Source organism: Oncorhynchus clarkii, chromosome 2 (genome assembly GCF_045791955.1).
Source record: "Oncorhynchus clarkii lewisi isolate Uvic-CL-2024 chromosome 2, UVic_Ocla_1.0, whole genome shotgun sequence".
Classification (NCBI taxonomy): domain Eukaryota; kingdom Metazoa; phylum Chordata; class Actinopteri; order Salmoniformes; family Salmonidae; genus Oncorhynchus; species Oncorhynchus clarkii.
Window position 1 is genome coordinate 6,186,722 of NC_092148.1, and position 22,365 is coordinate 6,209,086.

Consider the following 22,365-nt stretch of genomic DNA (forward strand, 5'->3'; position numbering starts at 1 on the left):
ATGAAAGAGAACAGATTCAGCACACAGGGTTCTTTCGGACGGAAAATTGGTCAAAGGACTTTTACTTTTGCAGCAGTTTTCACTGTTGATGTAGGTCTACTGTAACTGCAAAAACGAGAAGGCCAACAACATTGGCTTTGGTTTGACAAAATAATTTCAAATATTGACAGGGGTGTAAAGTACTTAAGTAAAAATACTAGAAAGTACTTCTTACGTCGTTTTTTGGGGTATCTGCACTTTGTTACTATTTATATTTTTGAAAACTTGTACTTTTACTTCCCTACATTACTCAAGAAAATAATGTACTTTTAACACCATACATTTCCCCTGACACCCAAAAGTACTCGTTACATTTTGAATGATTAGTAGCACAGAAAATGCTCCAATTCAAGCACTTATCAAGAGAACATCCCTGGTCATCCCTACTGCCTCTGATCTGATGGACTCACTAAACAGAGAACATCCCTGGTCATCCCTACTGCCTCTGATCTGATGGACTCACTAAACAGAGAACATCCCTGGTCATCCCTACTGCCTCTGATCTGATGGACTCACTAAACAGAGACCATCCCTGGTCATCCCTACTGCCTCTGATCTGGAGGACTCACTAAACAGAGAACATCCCTGGTCATCCTACTGCATCTGATCTGATGGACTCACTAAACAGAGACCATCCCTGGTCATCCCTACTGCCTCTGATCTGGAGGACTCACTAAACAGAGACCATCCCTGGTCATCCCTACTGCCTCTGATCTGATGGACTCACTAAACAGAGAACATCCCTGGTCATCCCTACTGCCTCTGATCTGGAGGACTCACTAAACAGAGACCATCCCTGGTCATCCCTACTGCCTCTGATCTGATGGACTCACTAAACAGAGAACATCCCTGGTCATCCCTACTGCCTCTGATCTGGTGGACTCACTAAACAGAGAACATCCCTGGTCATCCCTACTGCCTCTGATCTGATGGACTCACTAAACAGAGACCATCCCTGGTCATCCCTACTGCCTCTGATCTGGGAGACTCACTAAACAGAGAACATCACTGGTCATCCTACTGCCTCTGATCTGGAGGACTCACTAAACAGAGAACATCCCTGGTCATCCTACTGCATCTGATCTGGAGGACTCACTAAACACACATGCTTTGTTTGTAAATTATGTCTGAGTGTTGGAGTGTGCCCCTGGCTATCCTTAAATTGAAAAAAACAAGAAAATTATGCCATCTGGTTCGCTTAATACAAGGAATTTTAAATGGTTTATACTTTTACTTTTGATACTTAGGTATATGTTAGCAATTATATTTACTTTTGATACTTAAGTCAATTTAAATAGTAATTTCCTGGGTGGCTTTCACTTTTGATATATTATGGTATTTTACTCAAGTATGACAGTTGGGTACTTTTTCCAACACTGAATATTGATGAGTGACTGCCTATACTGAAATTGTTGAGATGGTTAGAATAACTCACCCTTCTCTTCCGCCCTTTTACTGGTTCCTTTCATTTTCATGACCTTGCGCCGAAGAAACGGAGCGTTTGACTCTAAATGGCCGCGCACGGGTTTATGTTCAAGGCCCAGTTTAGCTTTGTTCAATCCGAACATCTGGACGTCTTTTCCGCGTTGATAAACGGTGACGTCATATAGGTACAACCGTAGCCAACAGCGCGACCCTGTCATTATGACATACATTTTGGAATGTTGCTGTATGATCGCTAGGAAAACAGTTGAACTCTTGGCCCCATTCAAAACATGTAGCCTCTTCCTGCTATGCTGATTTAATTCAATAAATCAATCAATGAGCAGGCTGAATTTTTTTAATAAATCTAATAAATGTAATATGGGAGAATAGTAGAATATTCTTTACAGTCATGGAATTTATATAACATCCGTTTGGTGGGAAATGCCATAATTTTCTGCATGGTTTATCTCAATTCGTTAATTTTTTTCACCTCATACAGTCTTGTGTTTGTAGGCTAGGTTATAAAACATAAGATTTCAAATAGAACTGAATGGAAAGGGGAAGAGCAAAAAAATCAGGCCTACTTGGTTAAAAAATACCAGGGCATGATGGCTGGTATTTCTAGAAGTTGGTGAAAAAAGAGAAGATGAGTGAGAACTTGTCATTTCCTGAATGACAACACAAACTGTCAAAAGAAAATCACAAGACGGAGAGATGTGTCTGTACTTAAAACTGTGTCTCTGCATGCTTTTACAGACTAGACTTGGACTCCAGTCATCTGGTAAATAAGATTCCTTTAACATTATATTTTTTTAAACATATTTTAAATAAAATATTTATTGATTCCCTATTAATTTTGTTATGAGAAATGTTGTAACACTTGTTTTTACACTATTCAAAAGACCGTAGGCCCACAAGAATCTTTGCTTCAATTGGAGACAGTGTGAGTTTACCATGTGGTACATCCTACATCAATTCCTGCTCCTCTGTTACCTGGAGTATAGTGAAAGATGGGTTTCATAACCAATTAGAACTATCAGGCAAGGTGAAAACGGATGGTCCAAACTCAGGAAGAGCCAGTCGACTGAAAGTGGGACATGACTGCTCTCTACATATTCAACCTCTTGAAATAGATGATGGAAGAGTTTACACCTGTGAAGATGGGGATACCAGTTCAAGTGTTTCTCTTCAGCTTCTCAACAGTATGTTACCATTTATGATCAACCTACATTGTCCGTCTTTATACACACTATTTCTGAGTGAGTGTTGTCACCATTATTTACATTTTTTTTACCAGTTACTCTGGCAACAGACACCAATACAGCACCAGAGATGGATATCAAGCTCCAATGTTACCTGAATATATTCTCAGGCCTTGTCCCACAATGCAACCAAAGTGAAATAAAGCTGAATTGGCTGAATGAGGCCAATACAGTGCTACAGGGAGAGAGATTTCAAACCGAGCGTTCATCTGCTTGCCTCTCTACGCTGACCATCCGAGGTGTCAGGAAGACAGACCATCACAGGAAGTGGCGGTGTCAACTGATTGAAGGAGAGGTTGTGAAGACGTCCCTCAGCTATACCACAGAAATTACAGGTACGTTTGGAACTATGTATTATTGCATCATATTTGCATTAACACAGTAGTATATTGCAACCAAATTCCCCTCCCTCCTCTCTCTCTCTCTCTCTCTCTCTCTCTCTCTCTCTCTCTCTCTCTCTCTCTTTCAGGAGGTATAGAGGAAGTGTTTGTCGCAGTGGGTGAGTCAGTATCACTTCCCTGTGCCACCCACTCCTCTCTCGAGGTGGGCAGCAATTTCCAGTGGACTCTGGGTCAAAGGTCACTGTCCAGTCTGTCTCGGTCAGGCGATGTCTCAGCTGGAACTCAGGGTCACCTTCCTGCATCTCACATCAGCCAAGACGGGTCTTTGGTCATCAGCAATGTGAAAACACTGCATTCTGGGCTCTACAACTGCTCGCAACAGAACAGAATCTTACTACACACTCTGGATGGTGAGTGTCAATGGGTTGTACCATTGAGACATAAATAAGTGCCTTACACTATGTATAAACTTAGTAAATTAGGGTAACGGCACAAAGTACATCACTGCTTTGTCCTGATATCAAGTAGATCTTCTTGTTGTTCTACTCAGTATCTGCAGAGCATGCTACCACAGACGGAAACAATCTCACCCTGACCTGCTCACTCACCTGTGTGGAAGATTGTGGAGACTTCAATTTATCCTGGATTCACAGTGGCCAGGATGGGTTGCAGAGTGGCCCTATAGGACATAACAACACCCTCATCTCCAAACTCTTCCTCCCTGACCGCCAGGGCACAGACAAGATAGCCTGCGCCGTGCTCAGAGAGGGGGTTGAAATGGCTGTAAAGGAGTGGACCATCCAGAGAGGTAAGACTTTTGAAAGTAGTTTGGAACAATGCATAGCCATGATCTGTGTTGAGGCTGTATTCTTTCATTACTGTGATGTTGTGATAAGATATTGAGTTGTAATACAGTATCTGTGACTTTATACGTCTTTGCAAATAGGTCGTGTTCTGCCTGCAGTGGGATGGTCAGTCCTTCTGCTACTGCTGCTCTGTGCTGTTGGAGGGGGCGTGTATTGGAAGAGGCAGGGCAAGGGAAGTGCTGCTCGTACGTATTTGTTCACTGGTTAGATTGTGTGTGTTTTACAAAACTGCCATTTGGATGTTGCATCCTTGATTGAACCTACAGTAATGAACAGCAGTTTAAAGGAAAGCCATATCATCGGAATTAAATTCATGTGAAATAAAGCTGACATTTGTCCCTCTTTGCCTATAGAAGGAGAAGAACAGCAGACACCTGTTGGAATGGTAAGGATTCAATAAAACACAACTATGTAATTCACTAACAAGTGAAGCCCAATTGAGTATGCCTACAACGTGACATCAAATTTGACTAAATGTCTTCTAACCCTTTCACCATGTTGGTGAACTAAATTCAACTGGTTTTACACATTCCTTCTTTTCTTCGCAGACTCATCTCTATGAGGAGATTCAAGGTCGACCAATTCAACCTTCCTGAGTAACCAACAACAGTTTCTATGATCTTCTGCAGGCTGGGAACTGAGTGTAATGTCATGTCCTCTATCTTTAGGCTATTAGTTGAGTTTTAAATCTAATTTGACTACTTTGTACTTTGCATTGTTTTGTGGTTTGGATTTCCCTTGATATTTTGGAACATTATAAGTGTCACCATGACATCAAGTCTATGCAGGTTGTTTTTTATGGTGGAAATAAATTCATAAAAAGAAAATAACCTCTATAGAATATCACCAGTTAGTTACCACAGTTAAAAACCCCGACATGAGTTGGTTACAGGAACACATTCAGTATGACTCCTCAGTGTGGGGGGTTGATGGCTAAGTCATCCCACCTCCTGTCTTGAACATCACTCTGCTGACTTTCACATCCCACATGAAACCTGGTAGCTTCTCTTCAGCAGTGTAAAACTCTGTAGATGTATGGGACTGAGACAAGACACATAACACATGAGAGTGAACAGATAAGTGTGTTTATTTAATACAGGATGGCAGTGTGTGAGCATTAGCAATACAAGTAAAAACCCCAGAACAGCATGTCTCTCTGTCTGGAACAGCTCCCAACTACACATCATTTGGTGTAGAAAAGCGTCAGCAAAAGTTGTTCCACCATGGGGTCACAAATAAAGGAATATGTCCAATCAAATCAAGCTAAATACAATTGGTCACCTCATCCATTTGATGATTTCACAACTAAGATTGTTATTGTGTAATACTATGTAGGCTATACCAGGGGTTGAAAGATAAGAGTGTTATTGTGTAATACTATGTAGGCTATACCAGGGGTTGAAAGATAAGATTGTTATTGTGTAATACTATGTAGGCTATACCAGGGGTTGAAAGATAAGATTGTTATTGTGTAATACTATGTAGGCTATACCAGGGGTTGAAAGATAAGTGGGTGAATATCATAAAAAAAGCATTTACAGATGTTTTGTGAATGGTTCGGTAAGACATGGTGTGTTGATTGAAAGATGATTATTCTTTTCACTGGCATTGAACTGAAATAAATAAAAATAAATACAATGTAATGAGATGTTAATTGTTTACAGAACTGAAGGTGTTAGAAACATTGTAACCTGGACTCAGACAGTGACCAGAACCTAGATTCAATCCAGATCGCAAAAGATCCGCATTTTAGCATGCTTGATGTTTAAAGGTTAATTCCGATTGAGCTGACATATGCATTTTACCGTGAGTGCTATCTCCGCGTACCAGGAAGCATTGCCTTTAAAATGCCAATTGTGCTATAACGCGGATCTACTGTGGTCCGGATTGAATCGAGGCCCAGGTTAAAAAAAAATGTACAAAAATATTGTGGAAAAAACTCACAAGTGTGTAGGTTGTCCTTCTGGTCCAAATCTGCAAGTGAATACAGACAATTGGGTCCCGTTGCTGTGAAAAAAATAGATGAAGACGTTATTTAGGTGGACCAGGAGCCCTATGAGCACATTCAGGATGAGACATAATCAACAGGCTTACCTGGGTCTTGTACATCTTCATAAGCATTCCAGTCAGACTCATCTCCATCTGAGAAAGAGAGAGAGGCAGATTCACAATACAATAATACTGTGTGTTTCAAAACATTTAGCCTGACTTTACCAGGTCAATATAAACCACAGTAGTGTCCGTACATACCTGAGTGTCTGCGGCGCCTGAGGCAAATGATCAATCCCAGCGTAAGAGCCATTATGACAATCACACACATGGATGAAGCCACTATAGTAGCCGTTCCAACTGTAGCCGTCGCAACTCTTTCTGGACTCCCCCTGGCAGTAACTGCTGAGTAGAGCATCAATATAATATGATGACAGTCATTCATGGTCTCATTTGATTGAACTGAGTGTAAAGCCTGTCGTGTGCCTCTTGTCCTCTAAACCCAGTGGTGATAAATATGTCCACAAATATATTCAGTAGATTTGTTATTTTAAATAAATAAAAGACACAAATAAGAGAAAAACATTGTACACCTACCAGGGTCTGTTAGCTCAGTTGTGGTGAAAGTCCGAACAACCAGATTCTCCTCCTGTTCTGATTCAATGGTAGAAAATGATCATTATAGAACATCAAATTGCCAATGCAATGGTTGACAAATATAGATACAGTGCATTCGGAGATTATTCAGACCCCTTGTCGTTTTCCACATTTTGTTACGTTACAGCCTTATTCTAAAATGTATCAAATTGTTTTTTCCCCCTCATCAATCTACACACAAGTTGTCCCATTAGGACAAAGCAAAAAACATTTTTTAGAAATGTTTGCAAATTCATAAAAAAATTTAAAAAACTGAAACATCACATTTACATCAGTATTCAGACGCTTTACTCAGTACTTTGTGGAAGCACCTTTGGCAGCAACTACAGCCTTGAGTCTTTGGTATGGCGCAACAAGCTTGGCACACCTGTATTTGGGGAGTTTCTCCCATTCTTCTCTGCAAATCCTCTCAAGCTGTCAGGTTGGATGGGGAGCGTAGCTGCACAGCTATTTTCAGGTCTCTCCAGAGATGTTCGATCGGGTTCAAGTCCGGGCTCTGGCTGTGCCACTCAAGGACATTCTGAGACTTGTCCCAAAGCCACTCCTGTGTTCTATTGGCTGTGTGCTTAGGGTCGTTGTCCTGTTGGAAGGTGAATCTTCACCCCAGTCTGAGGTCCTGAGCGCTCTGGAGCAGGCTTTCAACAAGGATCTCCCTGTACTTTGCTCTGTTCATCTTTCCCTCGATCCTGACTAGTCTCCCAGTCCCTGCCGCTGAAAAATATCCCCACAGAATGATGCTGCCATCCCCACAGAGGAACTCTGGAGATCTTTCAAAGTGACCATAGGGTTCTTGGTCACCTGAAGAGGAAGGTGGCCCAGCGGTCCTTCGTGGACATACAGTCATAGCTTGTTTTCCCAGAGTCTTCAACAGATTTTGCAGTTCCGACTTAACAGTTGTTTTGAACTCACTAAAGTCAGATTTTGCAGTTTCCGAGTTAACAGTTGTTTTGAACTCACTAAAGTCAGATTTTGCAGTTCCGACTTAACAGTTGTTTTGAACTCACTAAAGTCAGATTTTGCAGTTCCGAGTTAACAGTTGTTTTGAGCACGGCACAAATCATGCTTCATTGACAGCATGGCCAATGTTGAACGTTTATAATTTTAAACTAGGCAAAGAGACCATTAATATTAGACTTGGCACCCCACAGCCACTCCACTGAATAGCAGGCTAATGATTGTTTTCCAATGCTTGCAGTTAACCACTGATTCTTTCCAAACCACTCATTGTTGAATTTGCGATTTCCAACTTGTTGTGTAATGTTTATTTCCAATGGCCGATGAGTACTGATATGTTTTATCTATAATTTCCCTTCATTATTTTTCTTCATATGACAAGGATTAAAATGAATGACTGGTAGCCACTGCGGACTTTATATAGACAGGTGTGTGCTTTCCAAATCATGTCCAATCAATTTAATTTACCACTGGGGACTTTATATAGACAGGTGTGTGCTTTCCACATCATGTCCAATCAATTTAATTTACCACTGGGGACTTTATATAGACAGGTGTGTGCTTTCCAAATCATGTACAATCAATTTAATTTACCACAGGTGGACTGCAATCAAGTTGTAGAAACATCTCAAGGATGATCAATGGAAACAGGATACACCTGAGCTCAATTTTGGGTCTCATAGCCAAGGGTCTGAATACTTATGTAAATAATGTATTTATGTTTATGTTTTTTATTATACATTTGCAAAAAATTCTAAAAACCTGTTTTCGCTTTGTCATTATGGAGAATTGTGTGTAGATTGATGAGGAAACAAAACAATTTGATCAATTTTAGAATAAGGCTGTAATGTAACAAAATGTGGGAAAAGTCAAGGGGTCTGAATACTTTCCGAATGCACTGTATATTCCGAATAAGAATGTACTAGCACATACTCACCTTTAACCTGCAGCTTGACCTCAAAGCAGCGTTCATTTTGTCCCATCTGCAACCTACATCTGTACCATTTGCTGTGACTGTACTCCACCATGGAGAGAGCCAAAGATGCATCTCCTGAACTGAGATTCCCTCCAAAGCTCACCCTTTTTCCTAGGAATGTTTGGTTGGAGATATCTGTAGGGTATTGAAGTATTTGGATCTCACTGTCTCCCTTGATCTCTGCCCAGGCCACTGATGATATTTGAGTATTTCCTGTTGTCATGTTCAACAGGCAAGGCAGGGTAGCTATCCCGTTGGGTGCTGCCATAACTGAATGTAGAATTTTGCATTCTTTGGAGGAGAGGAGAGGCTTAGTCAAACAAGGTTTACTCTATTTTTATTTGACACTTACATAGAAATAAATGGAATATATAATTTTACCTTTCACTTTTAGAGTGATGTTTTTCACATGAACACAACTCCATCCCAACCAGACATTGCAACTATAAAGCCCTTCGTCAGATTTCCTTACATCTCTTAGAGACAGGGACAGGTTTCCAGCCACCACAACATCCGCTCCCGACTCGAAGGCCACACGTTCTGATTTATGGGCCACAGATGGATTATCAGGCCACACCAAGATGTCCTCAGGTTTAGGTGAAAGTTTTGTCCATTTCACTCTGGTTGCTTTGTGGATTGATGTGAAACAGGGGAGGACAGCTACCTCTTCCTGAGTAGCTGTGATGAATTGTGGCGCATCTACATGAGAACAAGACTCAGCACCTGGGAAATTATGGGAAAAAAATAGATCAAATTAGCATATTAACTTTTTAAATATGCATACTGCTCTAAAAATTACTTTCAGACAATTAAATCAAGTGCAATTTAATAAAAAATGACTACTCACCAGCAAACTGTGTTCTGATGATCAACAGAAGTATTGATAACCCGTGTGACTGAAACAGTGCCATTATCCATGTGAGTGTGTGAAGTTCCTTATCAAGTTAGTCTCTCATCTCAGAGTCCAATCTCAGTTCTCCAAGGCCTAGTTTCTATATGGGTCATGAATACACATTTGCGGGGAAACATTTATTGACTTCTCACATAAAAAGAATGTTGTTTTGAAGATTATATGCTTAACAGTGCCATCTAGTGTCAAGGACTGAGAACAAGTTATTTGCTTAAAATAATATACATATATTTAAACAGACAAGCCAGTTAAGAACAAATTCTTATTTACAATGACGGACTCCCAATCACTGCCAGATGTGATACAACCTGGATTCGAACCAGGGACTGTAGTGACGCCTCATTCACTGAGATGCAATGCCTTAGACCCTGCGCCACTCAGGAGCCCTGTAATTTTCACATTTATCCAATTAGTTCTACAATACTTAGCCTAACCGTACTGTTACATGTTACATCCCGAGTGGCGCAGTGGTCTAAGACAGTGCAAGAGGCATCACTGCAGTATCTGGCTCAAATCCAGGCTGCATCACATCCGGCTGCACACAATTGGCCGAGGTAGGCCGTCATTGTAAATAAGAATTTGTTCTTAACTGACTTGCCTAGTTAAGTAAAAATAATTATATGCATTCCTTTCTTGTACCTAAATCTATATGGGGTAGCCTAGTGGTTGGACTAGTAACTGAAAGGTTGCAAGTTCAAATCCCCGAGCTGACAAGGTACAAATCTATCGTTCTGCCCCTGAACAGGCAGTTAACCCACTGTTCCTAGGCCGTCATTGAAAATAAGAATTTGTTCTGGCCAGCCCTAATAACCTGGTTTCTTCCTAGGTTTTGGCCTTTCTAGGGAGTTTTTCCTAGCCACCGTGCTTCTACACCTGCATTGCTTGCTGTTTGGGGTTTTAGGCTGGGTTTCTGTACAGCACTTTGAGATACATTGCCTTGCGAAAGTATTCGGCCTCCTTGAACTTTGCGACCTTTTGCCACATTTCAGGCTTCAAACATAAAGATATAAACCTGTATTTTTTTGTGAAGAATCAACAACAAGGGGGCCGAATACTTTCGCAAGGCACTGTATCAGCTGATGTAAGAAGGGCCATATAAATACATTGGATTTGATGACTTGCCTAGTTAAATAAATAAAAAAAGACATGAAAAGTGATTGCATGTTTTGCTGAAAGAACTTGAATAGTTAAAAAAACATATGTAGACAATAATGTAGTGTGCAGTGTTTGTGGTAGCCTAGTCTAGCATATGTCAAATGCAAACCCCTTAGTTCATTGTCCCCTCCATAGACTCTCTTTGTTCTCTGTCTGTTCCGTCGGCTGTGAGTGGATGTGAGAGGGGAACTTAGCAAATGACCACACTCTAACTTTAACTCCCCACACTTCCTCTTCTGTCACAAAATACAGATACATACTTTACACTTTCAGTGTTCATGACACAACGCTCATCCACCCCTGGTCCCTTTTACTACTCTATGATCCACCAAATAACAGCAGATTGACATGGACAAACATTTGCAAGGTAAGTCTCTGTGTCATATGTCTCATCTCACGCTGTCAGTCCGTCTGTCTGTCGATATGCACTCCACAGATTTTATAAACAATTGATTAAAGAAATAAAGTGTTTTAGCTAAATCAATCAATGAAATCAAATCTGTTATCTTTAGTTAGATCCTGTGAATGTGTGAGGGTTGTGTGGATAGATCACCAATAAGGAAGTGAGTGGTAACACGATTTCTGAGTTGATCCTCATATCATTTCAGGAGGGAAAGCATTTGGATTCCTCAAGTCTCAGCAGGATGTGAAACTGAACTCCATCAATGAGGTCTGTTGTTCATCTGTCTATAAATGTTATTATGGTAGTATTATCTAGCTATAGTATTATTAGCATCTTATTATCTATGTACACTATCCAGTGGCGATTTTAGCATGTAAATCTTGGTAGAGGAAAATAAAATTGTGGGATGCATGCCAGCAAAGCCAATACACAACACTAAACAATACATTAATTGCACAATATCACAGCTACACCAGGCTATCAGCTGAGCCTTGTCTGGCAGCGAAACAGTACATTCAGCCTCATTTACTGTCTTTAAAAAAAGATCTATGTATGGCTGACTTGCTTTAACAAATGTGGTTTCTACTGTCAATTGAGATGTACAAACTATGGCATAAAGGGACGACAAGTTGATAAGAGGCAGTCCGTAATTTTGATTAAGACATTAATGAGTGAGCTAGGATGGATGTAGTCGATATAAATATTTGTTCAGCACTTTTTAATTGTACAGTGACAGAAATCAGAACATGGGCCGTTCTTACAGTGCTCTCCATGTACACCAAGTCAGAACCGTAGGATAAAAAGAGGCATAAATGTAATCGATGATAACATTTATCAAAAACAGGTTATAGGCTACATGTGCACCACCAAGTCAGAACAGTAGGCAAAATGTTTTAAATTATTAGGGTGAGGTACATGGGCTACTAAGATCTTACTACATAACATACACTTAGTATAACTTTCTTAGCTACAGTATACATATCTCCCTGGCACATAATCTTTTCAGCAGCATACAAGACATTTTTGGACTCACCTTGTTGTGCTGTGCTCACCTGAACAGGAATGTGGCCCAGCGGTCCTTTGTGGACATATTTTGTTATCAAACTTTGTCATCAAAGTCTGGCATTCTCTGAATTTATGGTTCTTTCAAGACAACTGGGAACTTGGGAAAATCATGATGACAACAGTGATCTTCAGGTCGTAGCTCTAGAAAGAGGGCTGAGTTCCCGATTTACAATTCTGAGTTGGATGAAAGTTCAAAACGTATTTTCCCAGTCGTAGCTTGTTTTTCCCAATTTCCCAGTTGTTTTGAACTCACCAAAGTCAGGTTTTGCAGTTCCAAGTTAACAGTTTTGAGCGCGGCACGATGATTTATTTGACAATGATTGGTTTGGAATGCTTGCAGTTAGCCACTGATTCCTTCCAAAACACTCATTGTTGAATTTGCGATCCCCAACTTGTTGTGTAATGTTTATGTCCAATGGCCGATGAGTACTGATACATTTTATCTATAATTTCTCTTCATTATTTCTCTTCACAAGACAAGGATTAAAAAGGATTTGCCAGTAGATTGCCGACTTGATTCATGACGATGACTGCTAGCTAAGATTTTGAAAGTACGATGTTGATATGATCAGTCCAATCAAAGCTACTGTAGATATAACGTGATTTGACGTCATGTTATCTGTGGCCAATGACCGTGAGCCTACTTGGATGGGCACTTCTAATGTAACTCTATGGCAGCACCCAAGGGGCTTGAATTTTCGAGCTTTACCCTTAGACTTGGCCGTGACGTAGTGTACCCATGAGTGACAGAACACTGAGCCAATCATGCTCTATATTTTATGCTGGCTGCCCCACCACCACAGAAATCACTGAAATAGGCTGAAACACCTGCATTTTGGAGCTGCCTTACTCAAGAAAACCAAAAGAAGACCATGTTTGTATGCGACTTTAAATTATATATATATTTTTTTACATTGTTTGCAAACTGATATGTGACACGTATTAATGCCAAAATAACATAACATGCGAAACAGGCAAGCCCCCCAATTTTTTGGGGTGCTAAAAATGTGGGTCTCAAAACAGGTGGGGCGCAGCTCCAAATCATGTCCAATCAATTTAATTTACCACAGACGGACTCCAATCAAGTTGTAGAAACATCTCAAGGATGATCAATGGAAACAGGACACACCTGAGCTCAATTTAGAGTCTCATAGCAAAGGTTCTGAATACTTAGGTAAATAATGTATTTCTGTTTTGGTTTTTTTGCAAACATTTCTAAAAACCTGTTTTCACTTTGTCATTATGGGGAACAAATTGATCAATTCTTGGATGGGTACATCTAATGTAACTCAATGGCAGCACCCAAGTGGCTTGAATTTACTAGCTCTACCTTTAGACTTAATGTAGTGTCCCCATGAGTAACAGAACACTGAACTAATCATGGTGCAACGCTTCGTATTTTCTGCTGGCTTGTCCAACCACCACAGAAAGCACTGAGATAGGCTGAAACATCTACATTTTGGAGCTGCCTTACTCAAGAAAACAAAAAAGAGACCATGTTTATTAACTCCATGATATATCTTATATATCTATACACTTCTGCGAGTAGGCCTTTCTAATCGACCTGGCCCGGGTATCCTGGAAGGACATTGACCTCATCCCATCCGTCGAGGATGCCTGGTCGTTCTTTAAAAGTAATTTTCTCACCATCTTAAATAAGCATGCACCTTTCAAAAAATGTAGAACTAAGAACGGATATAGCCCCTGGTTCACTCCAGACCTGACTGTCCTTGACCAGCACAAAAACATCCTGTGGCGTACTGCACTAGCATTGAATAGTCCCCTTGATATGCAACTTTTCAGGAAAGTCGGGAACCAATACACAAAGTCAGTACCAATACAAAAGTCAGTACCAATACACAAAGTCAGTCAGGAAAGCAAAGGTCAGCTTCTTCAGGCAGAAATTTGCATCCTGTAGCTCTAACTCCAAAACGTTTTGGGACCCTGTAAAGTCCATGGAGAACAAGAGCACCTCCTCCCAGCTGCCCAATGCACTGAGGCTAGGTAGCAATGTCACCACCGATAAATCCATGATAATCGAAAATTTCAATAAGCATTTCTCTACGGCTGGCCATGCTTTCCTCCTGGCTACCCCAGCCCCGGCCAACAGCTCCGCCCACCCCCCGCAGTTACTTGCCTGAGCCTCCCCAGCTTCTCCTTCACCCAAATCCAGATCGCAGATGTTCTGAAAGAGCTGCAAAACATGGACCCGTACAAATCAGCTGGGCTAGACAATCTGGAACCTCTATTTCTAAAACTATCTGCCGCCACTGTTGCAAGCCCTATTACCAGTCTGTTCAACCTCTCTTTCGTATCGTCCGAGATCCCTAAAGATTGAAAAGCTGCTGCGGTCATCCCCCTCGTCAAAGGGGGTGACACTCTAGACCCAAACTGATATAGACCTATATCCATCCTGCCCTGCCTCTCTAAAGTCTTTGAAAGCCAAGTTAATAAACAGTCACTGACCATTTTGAATCCCACCTTCTCAGCTGTGCAATCCGGTTTCCGAGCTGGTCACTGGTGCACCTCAACCACGCTCAAGGTACTAAACGATATCATAACCGCCATCGATAAAAGACAACACTGTGCAGCCGTCTTCATCGACCTGGCCAAGGCTCGACTCTGTCAATCACCATATTCTTATTGGCACACTCAATAGCCTTGGTTTCTCAAATGACTGCCTCGCCTGGTTCAAATCGGAGGGCCTGTTGTCCGGACCTCTGGCAGTCTCTATGGGGGTACCACAGGGTTCAAATCTTTGGCCGACTCTTTTCTCTGTATATATCAATGATGTCGCTCTTGCTGCGAGTGATTCCCTGATCCACCTCTACGCAGACGACACCATTCTGTATACTTCTGGCCCTTCTTCGGACACTGTGTTAACAAACCTCCAAATGAGCTTCAATGCCATACAACACTCCTTCCGTGGCCTCCAACTGCTCTTAAACGCTAGTAAAAACCAAATGCATGCTTTTCAACCGTTCGCTGCCCACACCCGCCCGCCCGACTAGCATCACTACTCTGGACGGTTCTGACCTAGAATATGTGGACAACTACAAATACCTAGGTGTCTGGCTAGACTGTAATCTCTCCTTCCAGACTCATATTAAACATCTCCAATCCAAAATCAAATCTAGAATCGGCTTTCTATTTTGCAACAAAACCTCCTTCACACACGCTGCCAAACTTACCCTAGTAAAACTGACTATCCTACCGATCCTCGACTTCGGCGATGTCATCTACAAAATAGCTTCCCATATACTACTCAGCAAACTGGATGCAGTCTATCACAGTGCCATCCGTATTGTTACCAAAGCCCCTGCGACCTGTATGCTCTAGTCGGCTGGCCCTCGCTACATATTCGTCGCCAGACCCACTGGCTCCAGGTCATCTACAAGTCTCTGCTAGGTAAAGCTCTGCCTTATCTCAGCTCACTGGTCACGATAACAACACCCACCCATAGCACGCGCTCCAGCAGGTATATCTCACTGGTCATCCCCAAAGCCAACACCTCCTTTAGCCGCCTTTCCTTCTAGTTTTCTGCTGCCAGTAATTGGAACGAATTGCAAAAATCGCTGAAGTTGGAGACTTATATTTCCTTCACTAACTTTAAACATCAGCTATCTGAGCAGCTAACAGATCGCTGCAGCTGTACATAGTCTGTAAATAGCCCACCCAATCTACCTACAGTACCTCATCCCCATATTGTGTTTATTTACTTTTGTGCTCTTCTGCACACAAGTATCTCTACTTGCACATCATCATCGTTCTTTTTTTCTATTGTGTTGTTGACTGTACGCTTGTTTATTCCATGTGTAACTCTGTGTTGTTGTTTGTGTCGCACTGCTTTGCTTTATCTTGGCCAGGTCGCAGTTGTAAATTAGAACTTGTTCTCAACTAGCTTACCTGGTTAAGTAAAGGTGAAATAAATCAAATAAATAAATAAATATATTTTTCATTGTTTGCAAACTGATATGTGACACATACTAATGCCAAAGTAACATGCAAAACATGTTTGTTTGTTTGCTAAAAATGTGTGGCTGAATGACAGGTCACCACTGACACGATCTAATCTCAATGTCTGCCTTGTGGGATTCTATTCTTAAGGTTTTTCTCACAGATCCTAAATATGCAGAGGAGGAGGACCTCAGCTCAAAACTGGAAGTGTTTAAAAGTGAGATTTCAAGTATTTTAACTGCACATTGATCAGACAGTTATGGTTCCGTATTGAATGAATCAACAATAAAATAATAATTGTAATGTGTTCTATATTGTTTTACAGACAAATACATGGAATTTGATCTCAATGACCAAGGAGACATTGGTAAAATTGCCTTCTTTTTTATGACAATCATGATGAATAACAAGATTAGGCTAATCATGAGGACAACATAGTTCACATGGATGGCTCAATCTTTGTCACAGCCTCTCTCTCTCTCTGTCACGCTCTGACCTTTAATATCTCTGTTTTCTTTATATTTTGGTTAGGTCAGGGTGTGATGAGGGTGGGTATGCTAGTTTTTGTATTGTCTAGGGTTTTTGTATGTCTAGGGGTTTCGTAGGTCTAGGTATTTATATGTCTATGGTGGCCTGATATGGTTCCCAATCAGAGGCAGCTGTTTATTGTTGTCTCTGATAGGGGATCATATTTAGGTAGCCATTTTCCATTTTGTGTTTGTGGGTTCTTATTCTATGTTTAGTTGCCTGTCTGCATTATCCGTATTAGCTTCACGGTTTGTTCTTTGTTAGTTTGTTCAGTGTTCATTCTTATATTGTTAAAGAATGTACGCATACCACGCTGCGCCTTGGTCTCATTCATATGATGAACGTGACACTCTCTCTCTATCTCTGTGTCACAGACATGATGGGGCTGAAGCGCATGTTGGAGAAGCTGGGTGTGGCAAAGACTCACTTGGAGCTGAAAAAGATGATGTCAGATGTGGTTGGCGGTGCTGCACGAGACACGTTCTGTTACACAGACTTTCTCAATATGATGCTAGGGAAGAGGAATTCCATACTCCGACTGTAAGTTAGAAGGAAACTGACACTACATTAATGAAGGCATTATATTTGACCTGAAATTAATTTTCTGAATACGATTCTGAACTTTTGTAATCCACTGTATTTCCTTTAAGGTTATATGTCTTTTTGCTACATGACTTGTGTAATAATTTGTTATTTTATTTTTCTCTGCTGAAGGATCTTGATGTTTGAGGAGAAAGGGAAAGACCAGGAGCCCAAAGAGAGTGGACCACCGCAACGCAAGACTTTTTCAGATCTGCCCTGAAGGCAATTACGTTATGGATCCAATCTGTTCATATAAAAGCTGAATGTCAAATGAACTGGGTTATACAGGTTTCATTGTAAGGAATAAAGAAAGGTTTGATTGATCCATAGGCTTGTCCATTTGTTGGTGAAAAACGTGTGTGCAGCTGCAGAACCTCATATCAAGCTCTTGATCGAATATACTTAAAGTATATCAATTGTCAGCATTTCTGATAAACTGATAGAATCCCATAACAGATTTGAGTGTTTGTGTAATGGTGAAAAACATCACTCAAAGTGGAAAGTAAAATGATATATTCCATTTCTTTCTATGTAAGTGTCAAATAAAAATAGAGTAAACCTTGTTTGAGTAAGCCTCTCCTCTCCTCCAAAGAATGCAAAATTCTACATTCAGTTATGGCAGCACACAACGGGATAGCTACCCTGCCTTGCCTGTTGAACATGACAACAGGAAATACTCAAATATCATCAGTGGCCTGGGCAGAGATCAAGGGAGACAGTGAGATCCAAATACTTCAATACCCTACAGATATCTCCAACCAAACATTCCTAGGAAAAAGGGTGAGCTTTGGAGGGAATCTCAGTTCAGTAGATGCATCTTTGGCTCTTTCCATGGTGGAGTACAGTCACAGCCAATGGTACAGATGTAGGTTGCAGATGGGACAAAATGAACAGTGCTTTGAGGTCAAGCTACAGGTTAAAGGTGAGTATTTGCTAGTACAGTTGTGGCCAAAAGTTTTGAGAACGACACAAATATTAATTTTCCCAAAGTCTGCTGCCTCAGTTTGTAGTATGATGGCAATTTGCATATACTCCAGAATGTTATAAAGAGTGATCAGATGAATTGCCAAGTCCCTCTTTTCCATGCAAATGAACTGAATCCCCCCAAAAACATTTACTCTGCATTTCAGCCCTGCTACAAAAGGACCAGCTGACATCATGTCAGTGATTCTCTCGTTAACACAGGTGTGAGTGTTGACGAGGACAAGGCTGGAGATCACTCTGTCATGCTAATTGAGTTCAAATAACAGACTGGAAGCTTCAAAAGGAGGGTGGTGCTTGGAATCATTGTTCTTCCTCTGTCAACCATGGTTACTTCCAAAGACATGCCGTCATCATTGCTTTGCACAAAAAAGGGCTTCACAGGCAAGGATATTGCTGCCAGTAAGATTGCACCTAAATCAACCATTAATCGGATCATCATCAAGAACTTCAAGGTGAGCAGTTCAAGGAGAGCGGTTCAATTGTTGTGAAGAAGGCTTCAGGGCGCCCGAGAAAGTCCAGCAAGCGCCAGGACCGCCTCCTAAAGTTGATTCAGCTGCGCGATCGGAGGGCACCACCAGCACAGAGCTTGCTCAGGAATGGCAGCAGGCAGGTGTGAGTGCATCTGCACGCACAGTGAGGCAAAGCATTTGGGAGGATAGCCTGGTGTCAAGAATGGCAGCAAAGAAGCCACTTCTCTCCAAGAAAAACATCAGGGACCAACTGATATTCTGCAAAAGGTACAGGGATTGGACTGCTGAGGACTGGGGTAAAGTAATTTTCTCTGATGAATCCCGTTTCCGATTGTTTGGGGCATCCGGAAAAAAGCTTGTCCGGAGAAGACAAGGTGAGCGCTACCATCAGTCCTCTGTCATGCCAACAGTAAAGCATCCTGAGACCATTCATGTGTGGGGTTGCTTCTCAGCCAAGAGAGTGGGCTCACTCACAATTTTGCCTAAGAACACAGCCATGAATAAAGAATGGTACCAACACATCCTCCGAGAGCAACTTCTCCCAACCATCCAGGAACAGTTTGGTGATGAACAATGCTCTTTCCAGCATGATGGAGCACCTTGCCATAAGGCAAAAGTGATAACCTAGTGGCTCGGGGAACAAAACATTGATATTTTGGGTCCATGGCCAGGAAACTCCCCAGACCTTAATCCCATTGAGAACTTGTGGTCAATCCTCAAGAGGCGGGTGGACAAACAAAAACCCACAAATTCTGAAAAACTCCAAGCATTGATTATGCAAGAATAGGATGCCATCAGTCAGGATGTTAATTGACAGCATGCCAGGGTGGATTGCAGAGGTCTTGAAAGAGAATGGTCAATAGTACAAATATTGACTCTTTGCATCAACTTCATGTAATTCTCAATAAAAGCTTTTAACACTTATGAAATGCTTGTAATTATACTTCAGTATTCCATAGTAACATCTGAGAAAAATATCTAAAGACACTGAAGCAGCAAACTTTGTGGAAATTAATATTTGTGTCATTCTCAAAACTTTTGGCCACGACTGTACATTCTTATTCAGAATATACAGTGCATTCGGAAAATATTCAGACCCCTTGACTTTTCCCACATTTTGTTACATTACAGCCTTACTCTAAAATGGATTAAATTGTTTTGTTTCCTCATCAATCTACATACAATTCCCCATAATGACAAGTGAAAACAGGTGTCAGAAATGTTAGCAAAAAAAAAAACAGAAACAGAAATACATTATTTACATAAGTATTCAGACCCTTTGCTGTGAAACCCGAAATTGAGCTCAGGTGTATCCTGTTTCCATTGATCATCGTTGAGATGTTTCTACAACTTGATTGGAGTCCACCTGTGGTAAATTAAATTGTATGGACATGATTTGGAAAGGCACACACCTGTCTACATAAAGTCTCCAGTGGCGACCAGTCAATCAGGACAGGTGGAGTCCCACATTTTTAGCACCAAAGAAAATTGGGGGGGCTTGCCTGTTTCGCATGTTATTTTGGCATTAATACGTGTCACATATCAGTTTGCAAACAATGTAAAAAATATATATATATAATTGAGTTAATAAAGCCGCATACAAACATGGTCTCTTTTTTGTTTTCTTGAGTAAGGCAGCTCCAAAATGCAGGTGTTTCAGCCTAGTTCAGTGCTTTCTGTGGTGGTGGGGCAAGCTAGCAGAAAATATAGAGCGTTGCGCCGTGATTGGCTCAGTGTTCTGTCACTCATGGGGACACTACGTCACCACCAAGTCTAAGGGTAGAGCTCGAAAACTAGAAGTGCCCATCCAGGAAGGCTCAAGGTTATTGGCCACAGATAAAATGACATCAAATCACATTATATCTACAGTAGCTTTGATAGGACTGTCAACATCATACTTTCAAAATTTTAGCTAGCAGTCATCATCATGAATCAAGCCGACAATGTACTGGCCAATCCTTTTAATCCTTGTCAAATGAAGAGAAATAATGAAGAGAAATTCTAGATAAAACGTATCAGTACTCATCGCCCATTGGACATAAACATTACACAACAAGTTGGAAATCACAAATTCAACAATGAGTGGTTTGGAAGGAATCAGTGGCTAACTGTAAGCATTGCAAAACAACCACACAGCCACTCCTGCTATTCAGTGGAGTGGCTGTGTGGTGCTAAGTCTAAAATTAACAGTCTCTTTTGGTAGTTTAAAATGATAAACGTTCAACATTGGACATGCTGTCAATGAAGCATGATTTGTGCCGCTCCCAAAACAACTGCTAACTTGGAACTGCAAAATCTGACTTTAGTGACTTCAAGAGAACTGGGAACTCTGGAAAAACGAGCCACGACTGGGAAGATAAGTTTGGAACTTTCATTCAGAACTCAGAATTGTAAATGGGGAACTCGGGCCTCTTTCTAGAGCTACAACCTGAAGATCACTGACGTCATCATGACAACCTTTTTTTTTTGATCTCCCAGCTGTCTTGAAAGCAGCATAAATCCAGAGAATGCCAGACTTTGATGACAAAGTTTGATGACAAAATTTGCCCATGAAGGCCCGCCACACCACCTTCCTGTTCAAGTGAGCACAGCACAGCAAGGTGCTTATATGCCCCCTTTATTGTCTGCTTACATGCCTCCTATATTCTACGGTTCTGACTTGGTGTACAGGGAGGATACCATAAGAACGGACCATGTTCTGAATTCTGTCGCTGTACATTTCAAAAGTGCTGAACAAATAGTTATATTGGCTACGTCCGTCCTAGCTCGCTCATTATTGTCTTAATCAAAATTACGGATTGACTCTTAAACACTTGTCGTCCCCTTATGCCATAGTTTGTACTTCTCAAATGTCAGTAGAAACCACATTTGTTTAAGCAAGTCAGCCATATCAGCTATGTTTTTTTTAAAGGCAGTAAACGAGGCTGAATGAACCGTTTCGCTGCCAAACAAGGCTCCGCTGATAGCCAGGTGTAGCTGTGGTAAGGTGTTGGGACTGCTGTTGGGGCTCTGGTGTTTGGACAGCTTTATGTAGGCCCTAACAGTTTGTGGGCACTTTTAAAGTGCAATTAGCGTATTGTTTCGTGTTGTGTTGTATAGTTGTGTTGTATGGGGCGTGTGGTTAGAGCGTTGGACTAGTAACCGAAAGGTTGCAAGATCGAGGTAAAAATCTGTTCTGCCCCTGAACAAGGCAGTTATAGCCCACTGTTCCTAGGCTGTCATTGAAAATAAGAATTTGTTCTTGACTGACATGTCTATTTAAATAAAGGTTAAAAAAACTATTATGGTTTTGCTGGCGTCCATTGAAGTAAATTGGGTGTTGAGATTGCCCCATCAATATTTACATACTAACATCACTACTAGTCACAGGGCTTTTTTGACGTTGCAGCTGTCAGGCAACTGCGACTGACTGATCTACAAATCACCTTGCAATATTATTAATGATTTCTTATTATTTGTAGATCAATCAGTCACAATTGACCAATGACACATCACGGTTTTGATGCTCTTGAACAGGGCCACAAATGTGATGTTTTGAAACTCCATTTGGTTCAAAACAAAATAAGTAAAATAATCAGGACTCGACTTTGACAGGAGACTAATGACCGGAAAGACTTGATTTGAAGTCATCTGTTTTTGACAAGTATTTTATCAGCACATCTGCATGGACAGAGATCTGTATATAATGACGAGATGCTCATGTCTCCTCCCTTCATTGCCACTTCGTTTGTCCCTGGTACGTTCCATCGTGAGGGAGCGCGAGTAGAGTTGCAGGCAGTGAATGGACCCTGAGAGCTTGTTT

At 41.1% G+C, this 22,365-nt stretch overlaps 3 protein-coding genes and 1 long non-coding RNA gene across 4 annotated transcripts in view; 3 read left to right on the forward strand and 1 right to left on the reverse strand.

Annotated features, from left to right (window-relative positions):
* Window positions 1-2,253, forward strand: part of LOC139419028 (FH1/FH2 domain-containing protein 3-like) — a 175,131-nt gene extending 172,878 nt beyond the window's left edge. The window contains exon 24 of the mRNA XM_071168865.1: window positions 2,221-2,253. Coding sequence (XP_071024966.1) covers window positions 2,221-2,253 — 33 coding nt within the window. The remainder of the gene's footprint in view (window positions 1-2,220) is intronic.
* Window positions 2,254-2,372: 119 nt separating this feature from the next.
* LOC139419771 (uncharacterized) lies at window positions 2,373-5,587 on the forward strand. The gene is made up of 7 exons (XM_071169767.1): window positions 2,373-2,666; window positions 2,762-3,061; window positions 3,196-3,477; window positions 3,618-3,875; window positions 4,014-4,118; window positions 4,287-4,318; window positions 4,482-5,587. The coding sequence occupies exons 2-7, from the start codon at window positions 2,797-2,799 to the stop codon at window positions 4,527-4,529; spliced, it is 990 nt and encodes a 329-aa protein (XP_071025868.1). The 5' UTR covers window positions 2,373-2,666; window positions 2,762-2,796; the 3' UTR covers window positions 4,530-5,587.
* Window positions 5,588-8,470: 2,883 nt separating this feature from the next.
* Window positions 8,471-9,489, reverse strand: LOC139419939 (uncharacterized). Its single transcript, XR_011635471.1, has 3 exons — window positions 9,357-9,489; window positions 8,891-9,232; window positions 8,471-8,800 (listed from the first exon to the last, which is right to left on the reverse strand). It is a non-coding gene; the product is annotated as an uncharacterized lncRNA (long non-coding RNA).
* A 1,344-nt stretch (window positions 9,490-10,833) lies between these two features.
* On the forward strand, window positions 10,834-17,669 carry LOC139378927 (allograft inflammatory factor 1-like). The gene is made up of 6 exons (XM_071121544.1): window positions 10,834-10,941; window positions 11,183-11,244; window positions 16,150-16,216; window positions 16,325-16,366; window positions 16,902-17,067; window positions 17,242-17,669. The coding sequence occupies exons 1-6, from the start codon at window positions 10,923-10,925 to the stop codon at window positions 17,327-17,329; spliced, it is 444 nt and encodes a 147-aa protein (XP_070977645.1). The 5' UTR covers window positions 10,834-10,922; the 3' UTR covers window positions 17,330-17,669.
* The last annotated feature ends 4,696 nt before the right edge of the window (window positions 17,670-22,365 follow it).

What these genes read in the sequence shown, in the direction of transcription:
- LOC139419771 (XM_071169767.1), top strand. Translation starts at nt 2,797, where the DNA reads ATGGATATCAAGCTCCAATGTTACCTGAATATATTCTCAGGCCTTGTC. An exon ending in CTATACCACAGAAATTACAG is followed by an intron (nt 3,062 to 3,195) that starts GTACGTTTGGAA and finishes TCTCTCTTTCAG; the next exon opens with GAGGTATAGAGGAAGTGTTT. An exon ending in GGGCAAGGGAAGTGCTGCTC is followed by an intron (nt 4,119 to 4,286) that starts GTACGTATTTGT and finishes CTTTGCCTATAG; the next exon opens with AAGGAGAAGAACAGCAGACA.
- LOC139378927 (XM_071121544.1), top strand. An exon ending in AAAACTGGAAGTGTTTAAAA is followed by an intron (nt 16,217 to 16,324) that starts GTGAGATTTCAA and finishes ATTGTTTTACAG; the next exon opens with ACAAATACATGGAATTTGAT. An exon ending in CAATGACCAAGGAGACATTG is followed by an intron (nt 16,367 to 16,901) that starts GTAAAATTGCCT and finishes TCTGTGTCACAG; the next exon opens with ACATGATGGGGCTGAAGCGC.